Source organism: Helianthus annuus, chromosome 14, assembly GCF_002127325.2.
Source record: "Helianthus annuus cultivar XRQ/B chromosome 14, HanXRQr2.0-SUNRISE, whole genome shotgun sequence".
NCBI classification, from domain to species: domain Eukaryota; kingdom Viridiplantae; phylum Streptophyta; class Magnoliopsida; order Asterales; family Asteraceae; genus Helianthus; species Helianthus annuus.
The window spans coordinates 79,158,335-79,182,705 of NC_035446.2; the positions used below are offsets into that span (position 1 = coordinate 79,158,335).

At 35.9% G+C, this 24,371-nt stretch overlaps 1 protein-coding gene across 1 annotated transcript; it reads right to left on the reverse strand.

Moving 5' to 3' along the window:
• Positions 1 to 14,626: 14,626 nt before the first annotated feature.
• On the reverse strand, positions 14,627 to 23,748 carry LOC110883814 (protochlorophyllide-dependent translocon component 52, chloroplastic). The gene is made up of 7 exons (XM_022131459.2): positions 23,014 to 23,748; positions 22,751 to 22,941; positions 20,653 to 20,739; positions 20,401 to 20,566; positions 18,585 to 18,782; positions 18,322 to 18,509; positions 14,627 to 15,121 (listed from the first exon to the last, which is right to left on the reverse strand). Exons 1-7 carry the CDS (start codon positions 23,515 to 23,517, stop codon positions 14,866 to 14,868), a joined length of 1,590 nt encoding a protein of 529 aa, XP_021987151.1. The 5' UTR covers positions 23,518 to 23,748; the 3' UTR covers positions 14,627 to 14,865.
• Between the last annotated feature and the right edge of the window lie 623 nt (positions 23,749 to 24,371).

Here is a 24,371-nt window from a genome sequence, read left to right on the forward strand (position 1 = left end):
GACTGATTAAAGGGTAAAAAGGTACTAAAAATAATTTTAAAAAATCCGTACACGCTCCAACACGTCAAGTTTTTGACGCCGTTGTCGCGGACACAAGGATTTTGAGAAAGCATAAAATCAATGGCCTAATCATTTTCTTTAGTTTTTCTGTTCAAATTTCTTTTCATTTTTACAAAAAATCCTAGTTACAGTAGCTTAACACGGGACTGTGTCCTTACTACAGTAGCTGAAAAACTTTCTGCAGAAGGCTCACACGGGCCATGTTTCATTCGACACGGGGTCGTGTAAAAAACGCCCAGTACCGAATTCAACACAGCCTGCAGCACAGGGATGTGTTCATAGGACACGTGCAGTGTAAACCTTTTGTATTCACAAAAAATTTTAATTTCCCGAAACCGTAATCTTCTGAGTACTATCCAAACAATGGATTCTTACCTGGGAGATTATGATTACTATGGTTATGATGATTATGAGGAACCATATTGTATCTTTTGCGGTGAATCTCACTCGGTATAAAATTGTTACCTCTTTCGACCATCAACCTTATACACAACATATGAGGAGCCAAGGTTTGAGCTTCCAAAATAAAACTTTGGTTGGGACACTTCAGCGTTTGAAACATACGAGACACCACCCACAACAGTTACCGAAGACAAAAGCCTCATACAAAGTCTCAAGAACTTAGAGTTCTTGATCAAACAATCTCGTGCACGAGAAGAAGCCATTTGTACAAAAGAGGTAATAGTTGAAGAGGTAAAACCTCAAGAGCCAACGAACGAAGAACCACTCAAAGAAGACTTAACACATGAAATACCCGAACCAAGCCATCCGGAAGGTAAGTCCTCAAAGGTAAATTTCGAAGAGGAACAAAAGGACCTCCAAGAAATACACATCTTACAACCTTCTTTTGAAAATAATAGTTTGGTTCCATCTCATGCTAAGTTCTTAAAAGAGTTAAACACTATCCCTAACCTTAAAGAAATGGTAAGTATTAAATTAACTAAAGATCAAACTTTGCTAATACAAAATGATCAAAATGAATCAAACAAAAATCCGGTAACATGTCTTATTCACAACATCTATATTAGTAACATTTTAATTGATAAAGATCTTTGCGAAAATATAATGCCAAGCTACATTTTTAAAGAAATAGGTATTGGTGATTTTCTTCCAATTAAAATTCCAATTTTTTTGGCTAATCGAAAAAATAAACATGCTAAGGGAGTGGTTAAGGACGTTCCCATTCAAAGAAAACAAACGATTGTACCAACCGACATTGTCATCTTAGATGATGCTCCGCTCGTGTTTAGACAACATTTTTGTCACACCCCTATTTTCCACGTGTCACCGGTGGGCCCGGTGGGGGATTCCGTGACGTTGTTGATATCGTCATAGTCAAACATACAAAATATAAATGCACAGCGGAAGCAAAAAGATTTATTTCAACTTAATATTATTGTAATATCCAAGTATCACAAAATAGTCGAAATAGATCCACAGGCGGATTCAAACAAAAAGGAAACTTCATTTCAACAGACTTCATGCATCCTAAGCTTGCGAGACTTCTATGGATGCTAAGGAGTGACCAGCCTATTACGCGTAGTACCTGCACTTAGCCTTTTTGGAAAATACGTCAGTTTACACTGGTAAATACAATTTAACTGACTCATTTTGAAAATGTTTGAAAATTGATTTAAATGCCCGAGGCACAAAACTTTTTATAACTTGGGATAATTATTTGCTTAATAATCTTGTAAAAGAATTACATGTTCGTTATGCGTTCAGTTGCCCGGGTCGTGCCGGGTTAAAGCTTAATAGACACACCACTTAATATAATTCCGCCGCAATACTTCTCTCGACCGACGATTATACTTTATTGAAATGCACTACGGGTGTGCGCCTACACCCGTGTGCTAAGGTCGTGGCCATTCTTCGAATGATGCCAAGGATATCCGGGACATGGTCATGAAACCCCCAAAGGCGTTAAACAAACAAATCAGCATTTTTAAACGGGTTAATTTGACAACACTTAACCACCAACTGGTTAAGGTCAATTCCCCGACCAAGCGGTATTTTATATACCGTACCCCAAGCCCGTATAGGGAAAATAAGTTAAACGTATTTACCTGAGCAAAGTATAGATCAAAATAGCGAGTGCACGTAGCTTTTACTGGGCTCCTAGATCTGGAAATTAAGGTTTTAATAACCTATTAGAATCCTAACGGGTCTTAAGCTTAGACCGGTTAGTTTTATATAAGGATTACGGTTTTAAACGCATGATAAGGCGAAGATCGTTTTAGAATGTGGTTTTGACCCAACAAGCTTGCATGCTTGTTTAATATGGGTAACATAATCACTTTCTGGATTTTGAGACCGAAAAGATATGGTTTGACCCGTTTCGGCTAAAATGGGTAAACTAGTTACATAAGCCGATCCGAACGCGTATAGTGCGTAACGAGTAACCATAAGAGTCAAATACAAGTTTCTGAAGTTAATATACCTAAAATATGTTGTGATATCAGAATGATACCTTCCATTATGCCCCAAATGGTTTTAAACCAAAACTATGCCTCATAAGGGCGTTTTGGTCATTTTATAAGGTGTAAAAAGGGTTAAAAAAATAATAGCCTGAGTTACAGGTCTGATTAAATTAGTAAATATACTTAATTTACTAAGTTATAACAGTAGGGTATCAAACTATGTGAAATTTATTACCTTTAACCTTACTACGCACCGTAGGGGCATTTTGGTAATTTCACATGTGCCTAAAAGGTCAATTCTTGGGATTCTGAGTTCAAAACATTTGCCTACTGTTTAAAATATAAAAATTCACTGATTACATCAGTAGGTTCAATCCCTTAAGCTTAATAAGGTTCTAGTGCACACTTATGCGTTAAAAACGCTTAAAAAGGCGATTTGGAGCCATTTCCGGGTTTTCTGTAAAAAGCTGATATTTTTAATATTCCAGAAGGCTCAAAAAATTTATTTATCATAACAAATCAGTAGAAATTGGTTTGAGGTCAAAAGGATTTGTAAAACGCATTTTATGGCTTAAAAGGGCAAAACCGGCATAAACCGAATTAATCTTAGAACACTAAGTTATGCTCAGCCTAAAAAATAAATAAAAATCTCCAAAAATCCCAAAATATTATTTTATAACAGTGGGTAAAAAGTTTGGTATAAAAATTTGGGTTTTGATAGGCTATATGCAATTTACGCCATTTAATTAGTAAAGAAGCTCTTAATTACGCTATTGAGCATAACTCTTAATCTAGACCTCATACCGACCTTAAATTTTGGGTGCAAGTTTATAAATCAGTAGCTAAGGTGTCTACCCTTTTACATTTTCAAAAAATCACATTTTAAGGTCAAATGGGCATAATGGTCAACATATAAGCGATTAACGGAAACATGCATGTGAATATGATATCTAATGAACCAAGTTGTATAATCTCAGAGAGTTATACTAACATATAAATAGATCCAAAAGAAGCTCTAAGGCAGTCCTAATCTTGGTTTAAACGGGTCAGAACTGAAAGTCAAAGCAGAAGTCAAACTTTGCGACTTTCGGTTCCAAACCGAGCCTAAACTGAAAATTGCCGAGTTGAACATGTTGGAACATGTTCTTACATTAATTACCAAGTTAGTTTAATGATCAAACAGGTTGCATGTATCCTACATTGCTAATTATGCATTAATTTGCAAATAACCTTTCTGTTGACTTTTTATAATGAACTTTGACTCGACAATTAGCATAGTTAAAGTGGGAATCTGAAAATACCCTTTTAGGGGTTTGTTACCCACATAATTACCTACTTATAGGTATTTTTAATTCGTGATTTGACTGAGCACATTTTAATTAATCACGAAGTCAAGCCTTAATTACGACGGTTTGACTTTTAGCTAATTAACTAAGCTAAAACGAATTAAGAAGGGTTAAGGACACTTACAAGAGTCCTAATTGTGATTAGAGAGCCTAATGAATCCTTGTTGCTGGCCAGAGAGCTTCAGGAGTGCACTTGTGAACTCTTTGCAATGAATGCCTAAAATGGTTACAACCTCTTGTTCTTATATAGTGAATTTTGATCAACAAGATCATGCCAAGGAGGTCTACAAGAGTTTCCAGATCAAGACAAGTGCCCCCCTATGCATGTAAAACCATTGGAGATGCTCTGGTATAAGAAAACAAGCCATTAAAGTCGGTTACAGACCTGAACTGACAGCTGTCCACGCTTTTCTGTTACTGGCACCCTGACACGGCCCGCGTGAGCCTGTAAGGGGGGCTTACGCGGGTCGCCTGACCTGCATAACCTGCCAAACATGTTTCATTCTTTGCACTTTTGGTCCCTGGTCCTTTGTAACGTGGTTTTAAGCTTCTAAATTGCTATTTCAGCCCTCTAACTTGATTTTTAAGGGCCTTGGGACTTTTACTAACTTGGTTAAGTCCTTGACTAACCTTGTAACCACTCATAAGGCCTTAGAATTCAATGTTGACGCTTTTAACCCCTCGTACACGAATTTGATCATAACTTTCTCATACGATAACGAAACTTTATGAAATTTTAACCACATATTCTAGTGAGTATATTTTATCGTTACAAAGCTTCGGGTCTGCCAAAAGGTCACTCAGAGGTATACTTTGCACATGTTGACACATTTAGTCCCTGTAGTTTGTAATTCCTCACTTTCTTTCATATTTAGCTTCGTATGATCCATGATTCATTCGTTTGAAGGTATAAACATTATGTAGGGCTATTTTAGAATATATTTATCCATTGTTGACACTTTAGACCCTTATATTCACATAGTTTCCCCGTTTGTCAACTTTAGTCCCTCTAAAGTATTCTTTCACACGTTCAGAGCTTATGACACGTGTTCATACATTATTGGACATAAATTTTCAAGGTGTTACGCTTCTCTAAAACCCCATCAAGTTTTTATTACAAACAAAAATCAAGATCTTCCCACAAAACATGGAGCCGACAAACAGACTTTCAATTTAAATAATGCAATGAAGTATCCAATCGGCAATGACGACCCCTTATTGGAAGATGAAGTTGAGCCACCCGATACGGCCAAGGGTAGCGTTGCCTCCAAAAGAGGGACATGGCACTATAACTATGATAATCTCTTAAAAAACCCAAAGTGCGGAAATCATCAAAGGATACATAAAAAATAAGTCTGAGCCAAGTGATTCTTTCTTGTTGTTTGTTTTTTACATTTATTTTACTTTCTTTCTTCATTTTACATGTTTTAAAACTTTTTTCTCAAAATTTGGGTCGATTAGACGTTGACGATAAGCCAGTATTAAAAGCTTTTGTGTCCTTGGACGACCTCGGTATCTTACCATCACTATACTAAGCCAACGATGGGTGTACTTGCCATAGCGTGTTGTAGAGAGTGATAGTTTTATATCATGTTTTATAAATTTAATGATTGATTAAAAGGTAAAAAGGTAATAAAAATAAATTAAAAAATCCGTACACGCTCCGACACGTCAAACATACACACCCCTTTCTCTCTCTAAACCTACCATCCAAAATAACCCCACTCCCACTACACTCCCACTGCCCCCCCCCCACCACCACACCATCCTACCACTCACAACCTACACCTGTGCACCACCGAACACCCACCATATCTAGTACATAGTTTTAGAGAGGGAATTTTAGATAGAGAAACAAGAGACATATGAGTGGGTTGAGTTAGAGAGAGAAAGAAAGAGAGAGAGAGAGAGAGAGAGAGAGAGGCTGAGAGAGTAAGATGAGTGAGGGAAGGTCACGACGATGGTGGAGACTGTGACAGTCGCACCTCCGGTGACTGTCATGACAGTCGCAACTCCGGCGACCCACCTAAGGTTCCGATGAAGTTCTGACCGGATTCAGGCAACCTTGTTTTGACCCGTGGTGTTCCATTTTCATGTGGATCGGCTTCTTTAGGTATGATTTATGTATAATCTGAGCATGATGATTTTCCAGAGAAATTCCGATGTGTTCTTTTTGTGCGGTGGTGGTTGTAACAACCCGCTTTTTTTAGAAAGTCAAAGTACAAGTCAAAGTCAAAGGAAGAAAAGATTGCTAATTGTGATCTGTCACTCCTTGCTTAACTATTGATTGTACGTTAATGACTTGTGATCGAATCTTTTTATTTATCGCTTTAGTTGTATTATGTGGAGCATCTATTAATAATCGAGGCTTAATCGCTTGTTTAATCGCAAATCGCATCGCTATCGCATTCGCAACTCAAATTAAGTGTTCTGGATATTGTTTTACGTGTGTGTGCTATTATGTGTTACTTGTGCATGTTATGTTTATGTTGAGGTGTTTAATCGCAATCGCAATTCTATCGCATCGCAATCCAATCGTAAACGTTAAACGCAAGTTATTTATAATGATTGTATGTTAGATATAGTAGTTAGGATTATTTTTGTAACCAATGGGAAATACTATCGCATTGCTCACTCGAAACGTATTGCAACGCCTAACACATAAAACGAAACGCCGAAACTCAACTCGTCGGACCACTTCGATCGAATGGCTAATCGATAGAATGGTCGTCCGATCGGATTGCCATTCGATCAGTGCACCATCCGACCCTTGCCCCTCCTTTCTATTTTTGGCAACCTATAAATACCCCCTCCAGTCACATCACAAGTGATGTGACAGCCCTCTCACTCGACCAGCTCGCTCAAGCCCTCTTTTCTCTCGATTTCTCGCGATTCTTGTAAGTTTTCAACTCAAATCTTGTACTTCTATGATCTACACGCACTTCCTCTCCATTTTCATCTTTAAATCTTAACTTTTAACTGTGAAATCAATGGATTTGAGGTGTTTTAGGATGACGTCATCATGGAGTTCTTATGAACTTCAAGTTTTGGCTTCATTCCACCAAGAACAACCCAAATCTGAAGGATTACCACATGATTTCACAACGATTTCGCATAGATCTAAACATTTTCAAAGTTAAGAGGACTGAAAGAAGCTTTTCCAACCTTCTTTCAACTCTTTTACACTCAATACACTCAAAACCGATAGATTCGGACCTCATTCATGCCTTCTACTCTTCTCTACTGATGTGCCGGTTTGAGATCTAAATCCTATCAATGAGACAATTAATTTCTGGTTTAACATGAAGCCACCCGTCACGAACAGTTAACTGATCGGATTGTGTCACACCCCAATTTTCCACGTGTCACCGGTGGGCCCGGTGGGGAGTATAGTGACGTAGTTGGCATCATCATAGACAAACAACACAATATATAAATGCACAGCGGAAGCAAAGATAGATTCATTTCAACTTTAATATAATGTAATATTAAATATCACTAGTAGTTGAAACGGATCCACATGCGGATCAAAATAAAATAAGATAATTGTTCAACAGTTTTATTGTCGTTCAAGCTTGCGAGACTTATTGTGGACGCTCTAGAAGACAGCCAGCCTAGTACGTGTAGTACCTGCACTTAACCTTTTGGGAAAATACGTCAGTTTACACTGGTAAATACAATTTAACTGACTCATTTTGAAAATGATTGAAAATTGATTTAAATGCACTTGGCATAAAATATTTTTATAACTTGGGATAATTATGCAATATAAACTTGTAATGGATTTACATGTTACTCCGCGTTCAGTAGCCCGATCCGTAGACCGGGTTAAAGATCAATAGACACACCACAATATAGAGTTATACACTGACGGGTGTACGCCTACACCCCGTGCTCAGGTCGTGGCCATCTCGTAAGATGATGCCAAGGATATCCGGGACATGGTCATTAACCCCCCCAAAGGCTTCAAGTAATAAAACACATTCAAAACAGGGTCATCTCAATGGATTTAACCACTATACGATTAAATGATTCGATGCCGGACCAAGCGGTATTTTATATACCTTACCCCAAGCCCGTATAGGGAAAATAAGTTAAAAGTATTTACCTTAGTAAGTATGAATCACAATTGGCAAGTGAAGGTAGCTTTTACTGGGCCTCCTATTCTGGAACAAAGGTTTATAATAACCTATTAGATTCCTAACGGGTCTTTTATTTAAGCCTAAGCTTGACCGGTTAGTTTTAAGGACGATACGGTTCAAGCGCACGATTAAGCGAAGACCGGATAGAATGTGATTTAGACCCGACAAGTTTGAATACTTGTATAATATGGGTATACTAAATACATTCTGGATTTTGAGACAAAAATGATAACGTTTGACCCGTTTCGGTCAATTTATGCAAACTAGTTACATAAACCGAACCGAGCGCTAAAAGAGCGTTACGGGTAGCCAAAAGAGTCATATGCAAGTTCCCTGAGATAATATGCTTTAAATATGATATAATATCAGCAAGTTATGTTCCATTATGCCCCGAATGAATTTAAACTCAATTTATGCCGTATAAGGGCATTTTGGTCATTTAAAAGATTATAAAAGGGTTAAATTGGAAATCTGAGTTACAGGTCTGATTTATACAGTAAATATACTTAATTTGACATATTATAATAGTAGGGTATGACCCATATACAAAACTTATCATTTAAAATCAAACTATGCACCTTAGGGGTATTTTGGTAATTTCACAAGGGCTAAAAATGTCAAAACTGGAGACCTGAGTTCAAAAACTTATACTTACTGTTATTTTATAAAAATATGCTAAATACATCAGTAGGTATAATCCTTATATGTTTAATATGGGTATAACGCATACTATGCGTTAAAAACGCTTAGAAAGGCGATTTTAGAGCCGTTTCCGGGTTTTTAAAAGAAAGCTGAGATTTTTATATTTCCAGAATGCTCAAAATAATTTATTTAACAAATAAAATCAGTAGAAAAAGGTTTGGGGTCAAAAGGATTTATAAAACTCATTTTATGGCTTAAAAGGTCAAAACCGGTATTAACCGAATCAAACTTAGAGACCTATGATACGATCAGCCAAAAATTAAATAAAATCTTCAAAAATCCCAAAATATTATATAACATCAGTGGGTAAAAAGTTTTATATCAAAACGTGGCCTTAAATAGGTTATACGCTAAATGCGCCGTTTATTTAACATAAAGCTTTAGTTTTACGATATCGGCCATAACTTTAAATCTGGACCTCCAACTGATATCAAATTTTCGGTGCAGGTTTATAAATCAGTAATAAAGACTTCTACTCTTTCACTTTTCCAAAAATCACGTTTTATAACAAAAAGGGCAAAATAGTCAACTTTAAGCATAATCGGAAACATGCATATGAATCGGTTAAGCATAGAATCAAGATGCAAAATTCCAGAGAGTTAAACATAAATATAAATTGTTCAAAATAAGCTCTAATGCAGATCTCAAACATGCATGCACGGATCCGAATCGAGAGTCAAAGAAAAAGTCGCTTTATAAGACTTTCGGTTCCGATCCGAGTTTATACTAAAGATTGTCGAGTTAATCATGATAAAACATATTCTTACATTCATTATAAAGTTATTTTGATGATCAAACTGATTGCATGCCATCTACATTACCATTTATGATAAATTTTGCATAAACGCATTCTGTTGACTTTTTAAGATCAACTTTGACTCGACAATAATCATGCTTAGAGTGGGAATCAGAGAATACCCTTTTGAGGGTTTGTTTCCCACATAAATACCAACATTTAGGTACTTTCAATTTGAGAAATGACTGAGCCATTTTCGTTTAATCGAAAAGTCAAACTATAACTATGACGGATTGACTTTCGGCTAATAATCAAAGCTAGAACGAATTAGAGGAGGTTATGAATGCTTACAAGAGTCCTAATGAAGCTTAGTTATCACTATGAAGTAGCCTTGTCGTTCAGAAAGCTCCAGAATAGCTTTTGTGAATTTTTGAAAGTTCAAGTGTTCTTGGTTACTAACTCAAGACCCTATTTGTGATGATTTTGATCTGAATATAAGGTGTTTCAGATGTTGTGAGAAGCCCACAGGTGTCCTAGCATGCATGAGTGTTGATTGGAGGGTTTGGGAGGTGGAGAAAGCTGTCATCAACTCACAAAACGGACCTGCAACTGGCACATGTGGGTTTTCTGTCGCTGGGCAGATCACGCGGCCCGCTTAAGAGTGCCAGGCGGGCCGCCTGGCTCCTTCTGATCCACAAAACTTGTTTAAATGTTGCAGTTTGGTCCCTGGTCTTTGCATACGAGGTTTTTGCCACCTAATTTGCTCATTAGACTTTCAAACTTGGTTTTTAAGGACCTTGGGACATTTACCAACATGGTAAAGTCCTCGGTTAATTTTGCGCTCACCCGAAAAGTCATGAAATTCGACGTTGACGCTTTTAACCCCTCAAGTACGGTTTTGGCCATAACTTTCTCATACGATAACGAAACTTCATGAAATTTTTACCACATATTCTAGTGAGTATATTTTATCATTACAAAGCTTCGGGGCTGCCAAAAGATCACTCAGAGGTATAAATTCAACATGTTGACACTTTTAGTCCCTGTAGTTTGTAATTCCTCACTTTTGTGCATTTTCCGCTTCGTATGATCCATGATCTATCCGTTTAGGGTTATAAACACCATGTAGGATTATTATAGAGTCTATTTATCCATTGTTGACACTTTGGACCCTTACGTTCCATAGTTTTCACTGTTTGTCAACTTTAGTCCCTCTAAAGTATGTTTTCGCATATGCAAAGTCTATGACACGTGTCAATACATTATTGGACGTAAATTTTCGAGGTGTTACAGATTGGGGGTGATTCCCGTTCGTTCGGATAGTCTGGGTCTGATGGAGTTTTCGTTGTTCGACACGTTATCATACCGTCTCGAGCAAACCGCAAAACTTTTCAAACTTAGAAAATAATCAAGTTCAAGATGATCAGGTTCGTTGGGACGGATTGCCGTCCGATCGGATTGCCATCCGATCGAACTGCAAACCGATTGGATTGCACTTGAACTCCAACACTTAATCATATTAGTTTTCAAGGAACATCAGTTCTAACAGATTGACATCCGATCGGATTGCTATCCGATCGAGTGACCGTCCTGCTGTGAACTTGTTCTCAACTGAGAAGCCTCGCCAATCGGATCACCATCCGATCGAACGACCGTTCGATCGATCGACCTGAAGGGTAGAGATACTTCTCTGTTTTCAAAATGCTACAACGAAAACTTCAAAGCCATCATACACAAACCCATTCTTGCCAAACAAATGTCAATCCGACCGAATGTCAATCCGACCGAATGGCCATCCGATCGGATGACCATCCGAACGGATTGACATCCGATTGAATAACCATCCGATCGGACTGCCATCCGATCGGGTTACCATTCGACACTTGGTCCACTTGCACCGTTTTACGCGTTGTTCATTCGCTTATGCTTATGCTATCGTTAACTGTTCAGGCTAATCACTCTAGCGCTCCCTTCAATCCATTTCCATCGCTGTGAGTATACTCGATCCCTTTTTGCTTTACGTACTTTTGGGTGTTACATACGTTACTTATTCTAAATCACATCGAACACACAATGCAAACACTATTTATACGCTGACCGTTATTGCATGTTACGTGTTACTCGATGAATGCTTGTATGTTATGTTAACATAGTGATTGTTGCATGACGCCTTAGTAACGATAGTACTATAGTTTGGCATTATTGCATGTTAAGGTTATTTCTTCAATGCAAACACTATTTATACGCTGACCGTTATTGCATGTTAAGGTTGTTTCTTCACGTGTCACAGTGGTGATATGTGTTGCGTATTCTACAACTCGCAGTCATGTCTGTGCATATTTCATTGTCGATAACCTACTAGCTTCGCATTATACATGTTACATGCTGGTTATGCGTAAACGCTTTCGAACTCTACTATTACTATTAAACTTGTATGCTCACCTTTACACTATGTGTATTGACCGCTATTTTAACATATGTGACAGGTGTTTAGGATGCTTGTGTTTTGCTGCTATGTGGGAATCAAGCTAGGGTGGAGTCTTAGAAACAAACCTAAATAAATCTGAGTTGTCGGAATGGATATTTGTCTATGAGAACATCGTCTGTAATAACTATTTTTATCTTATATGTTTGTGGTATGGGACATGAACCTTTAATATATTATAACAAATAGTTGTTATGGATTCTCCTGGACCATCTATTTCGCTCAGTGCCATGCCCCGATGTTTCCGTCATCGGTTGGGGTGTGACAGATTGGTATCAGTGCCATGCCCAGATGTTTCCGTCATCGGTGGATGGTGGTTGGCTGATGGCTGGGAGTGAGTCAGGGAGAGAGGTTGAGAGATAGAAAAGTGTCTGTGTGTGCGACAGTGGTGGTGGTGAATGGTGCTTACGGCGGTGGTTAATGGTGCTTACGGTGGTGATGATAGTGGTGGCAAGTGGTAGGTGGTGGCTGGATATATATAGAGAGAGAGGTGTGGGTGAGAGAGAGTCTTTAGAAAGAGAAAGAGTACTGTGTGAAGTGAGACTTTAGATAATATATATATAAATGAGTAAAATTACCATCCTACCCTCATGTGCAAGGCACATGCTATACATAACTAAAAATTTTAACCATGTAGGGCCAAAGGACTAGAGTGTAACGAGTTTTTCAAATAAAGGATTGTGGCTGTAATTATTGAAGTTAAAGGATATCCATTGCAATTCGATACATACATAAAGGATGAAAAATGTAATTTACCCAATATTATATATTATATAAAATAAAATATATTACATAAAACGACCTGGGATTTTTTTTCGTATTTTTATGTTAATGAGAAGCCACTTCGCATTAAAGAGTAAGGGGTGTTAAAATATGTTAATAATCGTAACACGAGAACCAATTGTGATTATATTAACATCTACATCTATGTGTACTTTATTGAATCAATAGATTTAGAGTAAATTGCTATTTTAGTCCCTGAGTTTTGTTCAAATTTGCCATTTTAGTCCAAATAGTTTTTTTTTGCTTCTGGGTCCCTGACTTTTCCCTTTTGTTGCCATTTTGATCACATACACTAACTCCATCCAAAAACTCCATCTTTAACCAGGGGTATTTTGGGGATTTTCATTTTAAATGTTTTCAATTGCCATTTTGATCCAATTCCAAAAAATCAAAAAAATTCAAAAAAATCATAAAAATTCTAAAAAATTCAAAAAAAATCCAAAAAATCCGTTTCGGCGCGAACCGTTTCGAACCCGAACCGTTTCGAGCTGAACCGTTTCGACGCGAACCGTTTCGACCCGTACCGTTTCGACCCCAACCGTTTCGAGCTGAACCGTTTCGACGCGAACCGTTTCGACCCGTACTGTTTCGACCCGTACCGTTTCGACCCGTACCGTTTCGACCCGAACCGTTTCGACGCGAACCGTTTCGAGCTGAACCGTTTCGAACCGAACCATTTCGAGCTGAACCGTTTCGAGCTGAACCGTTTCGAAACGGTTCGGCTTGAAACGGTTCGCGTCGAAACGGTTCGGGTCGAAACGGTACGGGTCGAAACGGTACGGGTCGAAACGGTTCGCGTCGAAACGGTTCAGCTCGAAATGGTTCGGGTCGAAACGGTACGGGTCGAAACGGTTCACGTTGAAACGGCTCAGCTCGAAACGGTTCGGGTCGAAACGGTACGGTCAAAACGGTTCGCGTCGAATCGGCTCAGGTCGAAATGGTTCGGGTTCGAAACGGTTCGCGCCGAAACGGATTTTTTGTATTTTTTAGAATTTTTTAGAATTTTTATGATTTTTTAGAATTTTTATTATTTTTTTGATTTTTTGGAATTGGATCAAAATGGCAATTGAAAACATTTAAAATGAAAATCCCCAAAATACCCCTGGTTAACGATGGAATTTTTGGATGGAGTTAGTGTATGTGATCAAAATGGCAACAAAAGGGAAAAGTCAGGGACCCAGAGGCAAAAAAAAAAAAAAACTATTTGGACTAAAATGACAAATTTAGACAAAACTCAGGGACTAAAATGACAATTTACTCATAGATTTATAAAAAGCATTTTCTTTATACATCACGTGTAACACATGTGATCTTAAACTAGTTAGTCTTTTAAACAATAATTACAATTTAATCTCCTCATCTTAGTTACACTTTAATCCTCTCAATTTTAACCAAATTATAGATAATTGGTTAATAATTACGCTTTATTTCACTTATAAAAAACTAGCTACCTCATGATTTTTAGGGTCTTAACTTTTTTGTAAGTTCATATTTAAAAAAAATTACACCATAAAAACAAGCATTTTATTCTCATTAATTTGAGTATAGTCTTTTTTAATTAATGTTAGGAGTGAGCAACAACTGAATTGTTACCCGGAAACAGACGAGACCTAATCAACCAAAAACTATATTAACTGAAAACTAATTAATCGAAAACCAAAATTAACCAAAACCCGGTTAACACCTTTTACACCTCCAGTTCATGTATTTCATATTTTATACTTTCATTTCATGTATTTATACCTCATTCATGTATTTTTAAACAAAAGTTTTAACCCAAGTATTGTTTGGCTATTAACCGAAATTAAAAGAGCCTCACAAAAAGGGTCAATATAACCGAATAAGCCGAACTGATTAACCGAAAACTGATTGGTTGATAAAATAGACTAACCGATTTCGGTTTCAACTTCGGTTGGGAATAATAGCTGAACCACGCACACCACGATAAAATGGACTAATTGATGACTTCGCTTATGTCGTATATCCATCACAATGATACTACAGTAAATATATACGAACAAGAAAACTAACCCAAACGATTACCACAATGCAAATTGTCACCTGTCACATCGTGTGGGCACCGTGCTAGTACTATATATTAAAGCTCTCTTTACAAACCATAGATGAAAACTCGATTCAATAGAGGGATAACCTCGACAATTGAATAATCGATGATGATACATGGAAACGCTCATTTAAAAGCATGATTGTAGTCATGAAAATGGAAGTTTTTGTAAATGAAATGTGATAACCATTTTGATCCCAGAAAGCACAAAATTGCAACAGCTGCGAGCGTATTTCTTGCGACAGTTGATATCATACCATGTTTGGTTGCGGCCATAATAGCCACTGAAGTAATAGAAAACACTTCAAGAGATATTTGGAGTGCATTAAGACCTTTATATGCACCAATGCAACTACTGCAATTCACTACATGGCTCCGGTACCTAAATAAACAAAACAATTCAAATAACACTATATTTTATAAGAGTTTATATATGGAATGTTGAAACTAATTCATAAGTGTATCGTAAATTATTTTTTTTACACAACTATATTTTTTAATAAATCTTTCATTTTGATAACAAGTTTTAACCCTTCCATCTTTATAACATTTTTAAATAATATAAAAATGTGATAAAAATATATATTAAATAGAAGCATAATATATTGATTGGGAAAGAAACTCTTAAACAGAAGTATAACGAGTTGACTAAAAGGTAATAGAATTGATTGATTGAAGAAACAAATTTAAAAACAGTATAATGTTTCATAAATATTTATAAAACTACACATTATATGTATCCTTATCTATATTGGGGAAGGTTCATTTGAGAAGAAAATTTAACTGAGAAGAAAAAGAACAAAGGGTAATTTTGTAAAACATTAAATAGTTTTTCATTTATCTCATTTATTATTATTTTTGACTAATTAATTAGTCATAAATACTATTATCCTCCACACGAACTTTTTTTTTGCTTACACACATCAAAAGTTATCCTACATATTTCGAAATTCATCCTACACGTTGAAATTCATCATACACAACTCGTAATTTATCCTACACAACTCGTAATTTATCCTACAATTTAAATTATTTTATTTTATTTTTTTGAAAAAATATATATTTTGAAGATAAGTTACAAATTATTTAATGTAGATAGTTGTTAAAGAGAAAGACTACAAATTAATGAACTATGTAGATTTACCAATGTACCCTTATAGTAAAATTAAATACCTATATTAAATGAAATAAAACAAAACATTCTTATTGATTGAAATTTTTTCTTTTTCTTCTTACAAAAGATTTCTTCTCGTTTGAACTCTCCACTATCTATATTATATCTATCTATAGTATATACAAAAAGAAATCAATGTCTATCACGTGTTATTCATTGAATACTTTTTTATTTTTCCGTCTTTCTCCTACTTATCTTATATTAATTAAATAAATAATAAATTAATTAAAGATACAACTATTTTATTATTTGATATATAAAATTAGATTTATTCAATCCGTGCAATACATGAGCTTATATAACTTTTTTATTATAGTATACAAAATTACATTTATTCAACCTGTGTAATACATAGTGTTTTTAAGTATTTTTTTTTATTATTTGGTATATAAAATTACATTTACTTAACCCGTACAATATACAAGGTTCTTAAAGATATAACTTTTTATTATTTAATATATAAAATTATATTTATTTAACCCGTGTAATAAATGAGATTTTTAAAAATAATATAAAATTTCATTTATTTATCCCGTGTTATACACGTACGGGATTCTAACCTCTAACCTAGTTATAATACATATAAAGGATGACAAGAAAGTATTTTCACATAATTTTAAGACTTTACAAGTTTTAAAACATATGGTACAATTTTTTAAAATATATTGTTGACTTTTAAACAAACTTAGTCGATGATTTTGAAACGTGCATAACTTTTAATACGTTAATATTATTATAAAAAATATATCATAAAAACAAACATTTTATTCTTTTGAAATTGAGTATGGTATTACTATAGTTTCTTTTTAATTTAAAAAATTAACATGTTACGTGATTATCAGTGTATGTGTTCCGCACCATATCACATGGGCACTCTATTAGTATTGTAAAAAACGGAAGGTTCGTTAAATGGGCTCTCTTCAGGAGTAGTCTCTCTATCTCAAGGGTCTTAAGTGAACCACTTCTACAGTAAAGACCGATTATAGACTATATGTTTGGTCTTTTTATTTGTAGATCTAATAGATGTAAGTTTTATCCTCACCTCATGTTCCCAAACCTTATTCTTTGAGTGGATTATTAGGTAATGCGTAGTGGGGCTTCATATGGCGCCATTTTCTCTCATAACGCCTTCATAACGCCCCGAACACCACTACGGGCGGCGTTATGAGGTAAAAAAAGTGGGGGAGCGCTATGGATATCGCGGCGTTGTGGAGGGAGGTTTGAAACCTTGGACCAATCAAAAAAAAGTTATTGTTTTTATAATTAATTAATAACTAGGATTACGACCCGCCGCAATGCGGCGGGGATTCTTTATTTATAACTAAGTTGATCTACGACCCACACGTTATGTTAAACCTGTCAAACGGGGTAAAAATAGACGATGTAAAAACGTTCATCCACACACGCACGTTGCGTCGTGTTAACTTACAAAATTTAGAACGAAACGTAAAAACGTTAAGCCAAAGACGCACACTGTGATGTGTTAAGTCACAAAATTTAGAACCAAGCATAGAGCGCAAAATTTGCGGAAAATGAAAACTATAAAGGACCAAAGTTGAAGGTAAAAAAAGTTATGAGTATAGATTGTAAAAGATAAAAAGTTTTAAGTTAAAAGTAAAAAACAAATAGTTTTGGGTTAAAAGTAATTTATGAAATACTTTTGGGTGAAAAGTAAAAAAAATCAATTTTTTTTGGGAAACCCCCAAACCCAACGTTACGACAACCATACGCATAACAATTTTTTCTTTGAAAAATCCCCAAAGCACACCCCGCGTTGCAGCGGGGCGTAAAACGGTGTCAAATGGTACTAATGTCACACAACCGTCATCGACAATCAACACTGACTCGACCTATAATATGTGTATTGCGACGAACCTGTCAAACATGGAAAAATAGAGGTAAAAACGTTGAACCACACATGCACGTTGCGTCGTATTAACTCGAAAATTTTAGAACTATACGTAAAACGAAAATTTTCGAAAGATGAAAAGTATAAGTGATAAAAGTTGTGAAGTTAAATTGCAAATAATGAAAAGTTTTGGGTTAAAGTTAAAAAAACAAATTATGTAGGGTTAAAATTGGAAAATGTACAAACCTTTGGGTTAAAACAAAAAAATCAAGTTTTTTTTTTTGGAAAACACCCAAAGCACAACTTACAAGTTCTTATGCACAAAAAGTTTGCTAATTTATATAGGTTTTAATATTGAAAATTATTAAATAGGTAATGATGGGTAGGGGCTTTATGACTACGCGCTCTAGTGATATAACGCCCCATAAAGCCCACGTATGACGTGGCACGACACGTGTCGCATAACGCCCCACAAAGGGCTTTATGACTACACATGGCCTTAGTGGGCACATGTTAAGTAAATAAGTCTCGGAATACACTTAAGAGAAATGCAAATAACCTGTCCAAGAGTTGTTCCTTAGGTGGAATTGGTGGTAAAGATCCATTAATTGTGGTTCGCCAATTGACTTGACCACCTGCATATTTGTTTAGCCACCTTCTATATAATGCCACCATAGTATCTGCTTTGGTTGGCACAAAACAGACTTTTTGCCAATTTGAAAGACCTGCCTCCATTAATTTCTCCTCCTAAAAGTTGAATATAATGTTTAGAAAATTGGAACACAACAAATCGAATCACAATAATGGTGGGGATAGCTTTACCTGAACCCGAAGAAGATACAAATCCGAATCAATAACCAAATTCTGCACAATATGGTGCATCCATCTTGTAACAAATGAATCTATCCAAAGACTAAAGTTTCTAGGGCTAACACCTATGAATCTGCTATTACCCGGGCTCACTGGAATACAAAAAAATATAAAAAGGCCCTTTCGAGGTGGCTTTTGTGGTAATTTTCCCTGAATCAACCAAATCAAAGAAATGAAGTACCAATTACATATGAAACATGACATGAACCTATACCCTAAAGAAGATTTTCTTTAAATGCATGTTTAACCTAGGGAAAACGAAAAAATAGCCTTTGATTATATGAATTTCTTCACCACTCACTAACATTGATTTTCTTTAAAAATTCATAAGGCCATCCGTAGTCATAAAGCCTTTTGTGGGGCGTTATGCGACACGTGTCGTGCCACGTCACACAGGGGCGTTATATCACTAGAGCCCGTAGTCATAAAGCCCCTACCCATCAATACCTAATTATTAATTTTCGTTTTTATTAATTAATTATAAAAACCTTGCTTTATTTTGATTGGTCCAAACTTTGAAAACAACCCCCATCACCGGCGTTATATATATGGCGCCACCCAACTTTTTTTGTCTCATAAAGCCCCTCGTAGTGGTGCTTGGGGCTTTATGAGGGCATATAACGCTCCACTACACATGCTCTAACTAGATACTACAATACTTTGGTGCAACGATACGTAATTTGGTGCGTGAAATGCCACGTGTCGTAATGTAATTATTATCTCTTTTTGAAAATTAGAAAAGTCAAAGTCCATTTTCTCAAAGGGAAAATTAGAACAACTCATGAGGGAAGCACTAGATCAACTGCCAGAGATGAGGCTCCAAGCAGCTCTACTTTCGTGATTGCGAATACCCACTCTTAGGGCAGGAAGCCCGTAACCTTATTTGATTCGTAGCTCGTTAAGTATCAGTTAACCAAAACATTTTTTAAAAATGTCACCCTTCTGCGTCGGTGGAGAGGCGCATCAAGCTTGGGATGCGTCTTTCAAGCACGGAAAGCGTCTGTGAGCGAAACCCAATAAAAAATGGACACGTGGTCACGGGATGCGTCCTTGGAGTGAGGCATGATGCATGAGATGCGTCCGGCTAGTTTCTGAAGCATCCGATGTGTTTTCTGGCGGGTTACAGGTTTCCGGCAAGTATTCCGGCGAGTTTCCGGCGAGTTCTCATTGCTTATTATCTCTTTTTTGTAAAACAACAATCAAGTTCACAATATCACACATGAATTTGGCCCCAAATAGATCCCAACAGGTCTTGAAGATGACGGACACCTTGTCTCTTAAGAAGATGACGAACTCAACAGATCTTGAATATCTTTCTGTTCATTATCAAAGAACGAATTCAAGAAATCAGTACCGAATTCCCAGAAACTAAAACCAATATTTTATGTTGAACTCGCCGGAAACACACACCGGACGCTTCAGAAGCTAGCCGGACGCATCCCGTGCATCATGCCTCACTCCAAGGACGCATCCCGTGGCCACGTGTCCATTTTTTATTGGGTTTCGCTCACACACGCATCCCGTGCTTGAAAGACGCATCCCAAGCTTGATGCGCCTCTCCATCGCTGCAGGAGGGTGACAAATTTGAAATGTGGTTTGGTCAACCGACATTTTTGTAATTTTCCCTTTCTCAAACTTACTTGGTCAAATGATTCATTAGGTTATTTTCCCACTCTTTGGTCATGTTTGGGTATGTGTTTGACAAAACTTTTAGGTTCTGTGAACACAATCCATTTAACATTGCTCCTTACAAAAGTTAAGTTTATACCTGTGTGTTATTTGGACTTTCGTTGACTGTGAGACTAGCTTGTATCATACAAGGAGATATAAAACTCCATTTACGACCTTGCTGCTCAGTTGCTGTAAAACCATTTTTGTCTATTTTCTGATGACTTATATCCATAGGTGAACCCCCTTCTCGATCAACCTTAACAGTGCTGAAAATTTTTGTTAGACGGGTGAATTTATTAACATATATGAAAAATGAGGATATAAAAATATTTGATTGGTTAATACTTATCTAGGCTGTGGTGCGATACTCATTATCCCATGGTGTGCATATGGAACATGAGAAGGATCCATGAGATTTTCGACCAGGATTTCATACCTACAATAGGTATCACCCTCTTGATGAAACATATAAACAAATGGCTTTTTCTAATGATTTTGTAGAAAACAAAGTTATTGAATTGAAGAAAACAATAACAATGGTAGACGGTTAGATTATGATTTTTTTTGAGTTAAATGCCATTTTAGTCCCTGTGGTTTGGGTCATTTTGCCAGTTTAGTCCAAAGGTTTCATTTTTAACATGTGGGTCCAAAAAGGTTTCACAGTTGCCATTCTAGTCCACTGGGTTAACTTTATCCATTTTTTTCTGTTAACCAGAAGGCCATTTCGGTCATTTTATATGGCTTAATTGCCTTTTTAGTTAACAGAATTACATACAAAATGACCAAATTGGCCTTCTCGTTAACAGAAAAAATGGATGAAGTTAACCAAGTGGACTAAAATGGCAACTGTGAAACATTTTTGGACCCACAGGTTAAAAATGAAACATTTGGACTAAACTGGCAAAATGGCCCAAACCACAGGGACTAAAATGGCATTTAACTCTTTTTTTTTAAATTATAGGGTTAAAAATGGTAGAGTGGATACAAATGGTTTTGATATATTATTATTATTTTTTTGAAGAGGTAGTTTGAATGTGTGTGGGGGTTTTTTAAATATAAATAGTATAAAAAGTGGTTGTGAGTGGAGGAGAGAAAAAATGTTAATGTTTATTTATATATTTGGGAGGACACTATTCACCCACTATAAATTTTTAATATATATTGAAAGTGGTTGTGAGTGAATGAGAGAGAAAAATGTAATGACAAAGGTATAAAAATATTATTAATTGAAAAAGAGAGAGAAAAAATATTTGTTTTTAGTGGAAATATATTGATATAAGAGTTGTTTTTTAGTGGAATGTATGTATATTTTTAGGGAGCTGGATGTGAATGCTCTTAGGAGTGAGTATGATTTTGAATATTTTACCGTTTATGATTACGTGAGTATGATTTTGAAAGTTCGAAAGTTTTTTTCTTTAATATAGCCAGTTTTATTTTAATTTTCCATGTTTCTTTTTTAGTTTTTTATTTCACAATTAATTGAGTAAATTACAAAACCCGTCCTTTATGTTATTACCAGATTGCAAAGTGTGTACTTTGTTTTTAAAAGTACAAAAAACGTACTCGATGTTTGCAAACCCTTGCACGTTATGTCATTTAGCCTTAATTCAGTTATTTTACATTGTTAAATATGACCAAATGTACTCCACATAAGGGTATTTTGGTCATTTTACCATAACTGTTAAAATAAATAATTATAAAAAATAAAACGTTTAAAATTTCAATTATAAAAAAATATATTATCTTTCTCCCCTGAATCTCAAATGCAAAAAAAAAAATAAATAAATAAATAATAATAATAATAATAATAATAATAATAATAATAAATAAATAAATAAATAAAAACCTTAGTTGATTTTGATTCATTCTGCTCAATCATCACAACTCATTTCCACTTTTTTTCCCTTTTCAACATTCATCAATTCTTTTCAGCTTCACACATTCCTTAAGCTTCAACTGAAGCCTCCTCTTTCTTTGCAATTTGATTTAATCAACATATTCCTTGATCGAAAACCATGAGGTAGGTTTCGCTATTTGAGTTCGTAATTTATTGGCGATTTTTGTTACGCTAACCTACGCAGATGTTACTTTTTATTTACGTTTTGATATTAAATTTATTGAAAACAAAGTTCTATCTTGTTTTTATTGAAAACCGACTTTTTTTTACCAAAATAACGTATTTTTGATATTACAAGACAATAATTATACGTCATTTTAAAAATATTTCCATATTTAATAAAAATTATATCAAAACATACAAATAAAATTACGAAAAACAAATAAGTGAATTTAGATTCGTAAAAACGTTAGATGTTAATGTTATTAGAGAAAAACTATACTAGTAATGAATTGTAAAAAAAAAATTAAAAATAAAATAAAAGGGTCAGAGATGAATGAAAAATTCTAAAAATAAAATAAAAGGGTCAGAGTTGCGTTCATGTTCATACCCGTATGGTATATCTCTGGCGAAGAAGGTGGTTCCAAAAAATGAAGGATCATCAAGTTCAGGGATGTATGGTGGCTTCTTCTTGGTGAGGATATCTTTGTATTGTGGATCAGCGTTGGGCCAAAACCAAACAATCCCGTTTTGCACGGTGCTTGGATAAACCGCAACACACGCTTTTGGGAAAGAATGAATCTGCAAGAATATTTTTATAAACCATGTAAAGTGTTGGAAAGAAAACCCTAAGTAGCTAGCATCATAATATACCGGAGGACCATCAAGAGGAGCTTGAGGAATTAATTTGCAGTCACCCGAGCCATTAAAACACCAGCCATGGTACACACACTGCAGCCTACCCCATTGATCAATCCTTCCTTCGGAAAGTGGAGCCAATCTGTGTGGACAACGATCATCGAACACCTTCCACGCATTCTCATTCTTATCCCACCACACCACAACATCAAGACCCAACACCTTCATTCCATGAGGAGCCCTCTTGTCCAAATCACACACAGGCATGAGTGGATACCAGTGAGAAAACCAGTCAAATTTCTCTTCTTCATGATCAAGGTTTCCGGTTTCGATTTCTGCTGCTTCGGGTTGGGTTGAAATGGAAGGAGAAATGGCATTGAACTTATTGAGTTTTGTTTTTGGAAATCTGGTTAAGTTGGTTTTTTTATGAGTAAGTGGAATAGTGAAAATGGGTTTGGAAAAGTGGGCTGTGATTAGTGAAGGTAGAGCAACAGTCGAGAGACTTCTTACAGCTTCCATGGCGGATTATTGAGACTAGGATTTGCATTACTGGATATAAATACAAGCATGCGAATGATTATGTTTACTGGTACACCACTTTTACAGGCATGAGTGGATACCAGTACACACACTACAACCTACTCCATTGATCAATCCTTCCTTTAGAAGTGGAGCCAATCTGTGTGGACAACGATCATCGAACCCCTTCCATGGATATGAATTTAGTGGTGTATATTACCCACTGTTTGTAGTGAGAATCATGAGGGAGCAGCTTTGTATGTGCTGAGTTGATTTGCCTACTAAATGAGCTACAACTTTCTTTAGCTTTAAAGACGATTGATATGCTAAATGGACATTTGGACACCCATGGGCGGATCTAGGACACTTTTGTGGGTTCCCAGGAACCCATTCTGTTTAGAAAAAAAATGGGAAAAATTAGTGAGAACCTCGTATGATTTAGAAAAAAATAGTGAGAATTAGTGAGAATCTACCGAAAGAAAACCAGTGAAAAAAGTTATTAGATCTGCCACTGTGGACACCACCCTTGTTTTGTGAGTGACCATCATGTATGCCAATTGTATAAAGTTATATAACACAACTCATATAGAGTTATACAACTCATCTAGGCTCATCTATTTTAACAATATATACAACTCTGTCAAATCAGTCGAATTTCATACCTATATCTGAAATCTTGATCAAAGGGAAAAGAAATGGTGATGAACTATTCGCTTTTCATTACTCGCATATGCATATGAATACAGAGAAGACTATTTATATACAACTAACCTAACTAACTAATCTGGTATTAAAACTGAATAAATAACTAATTATGCAACTAACTAAGCTGATGGCATATTAAAACTAACACT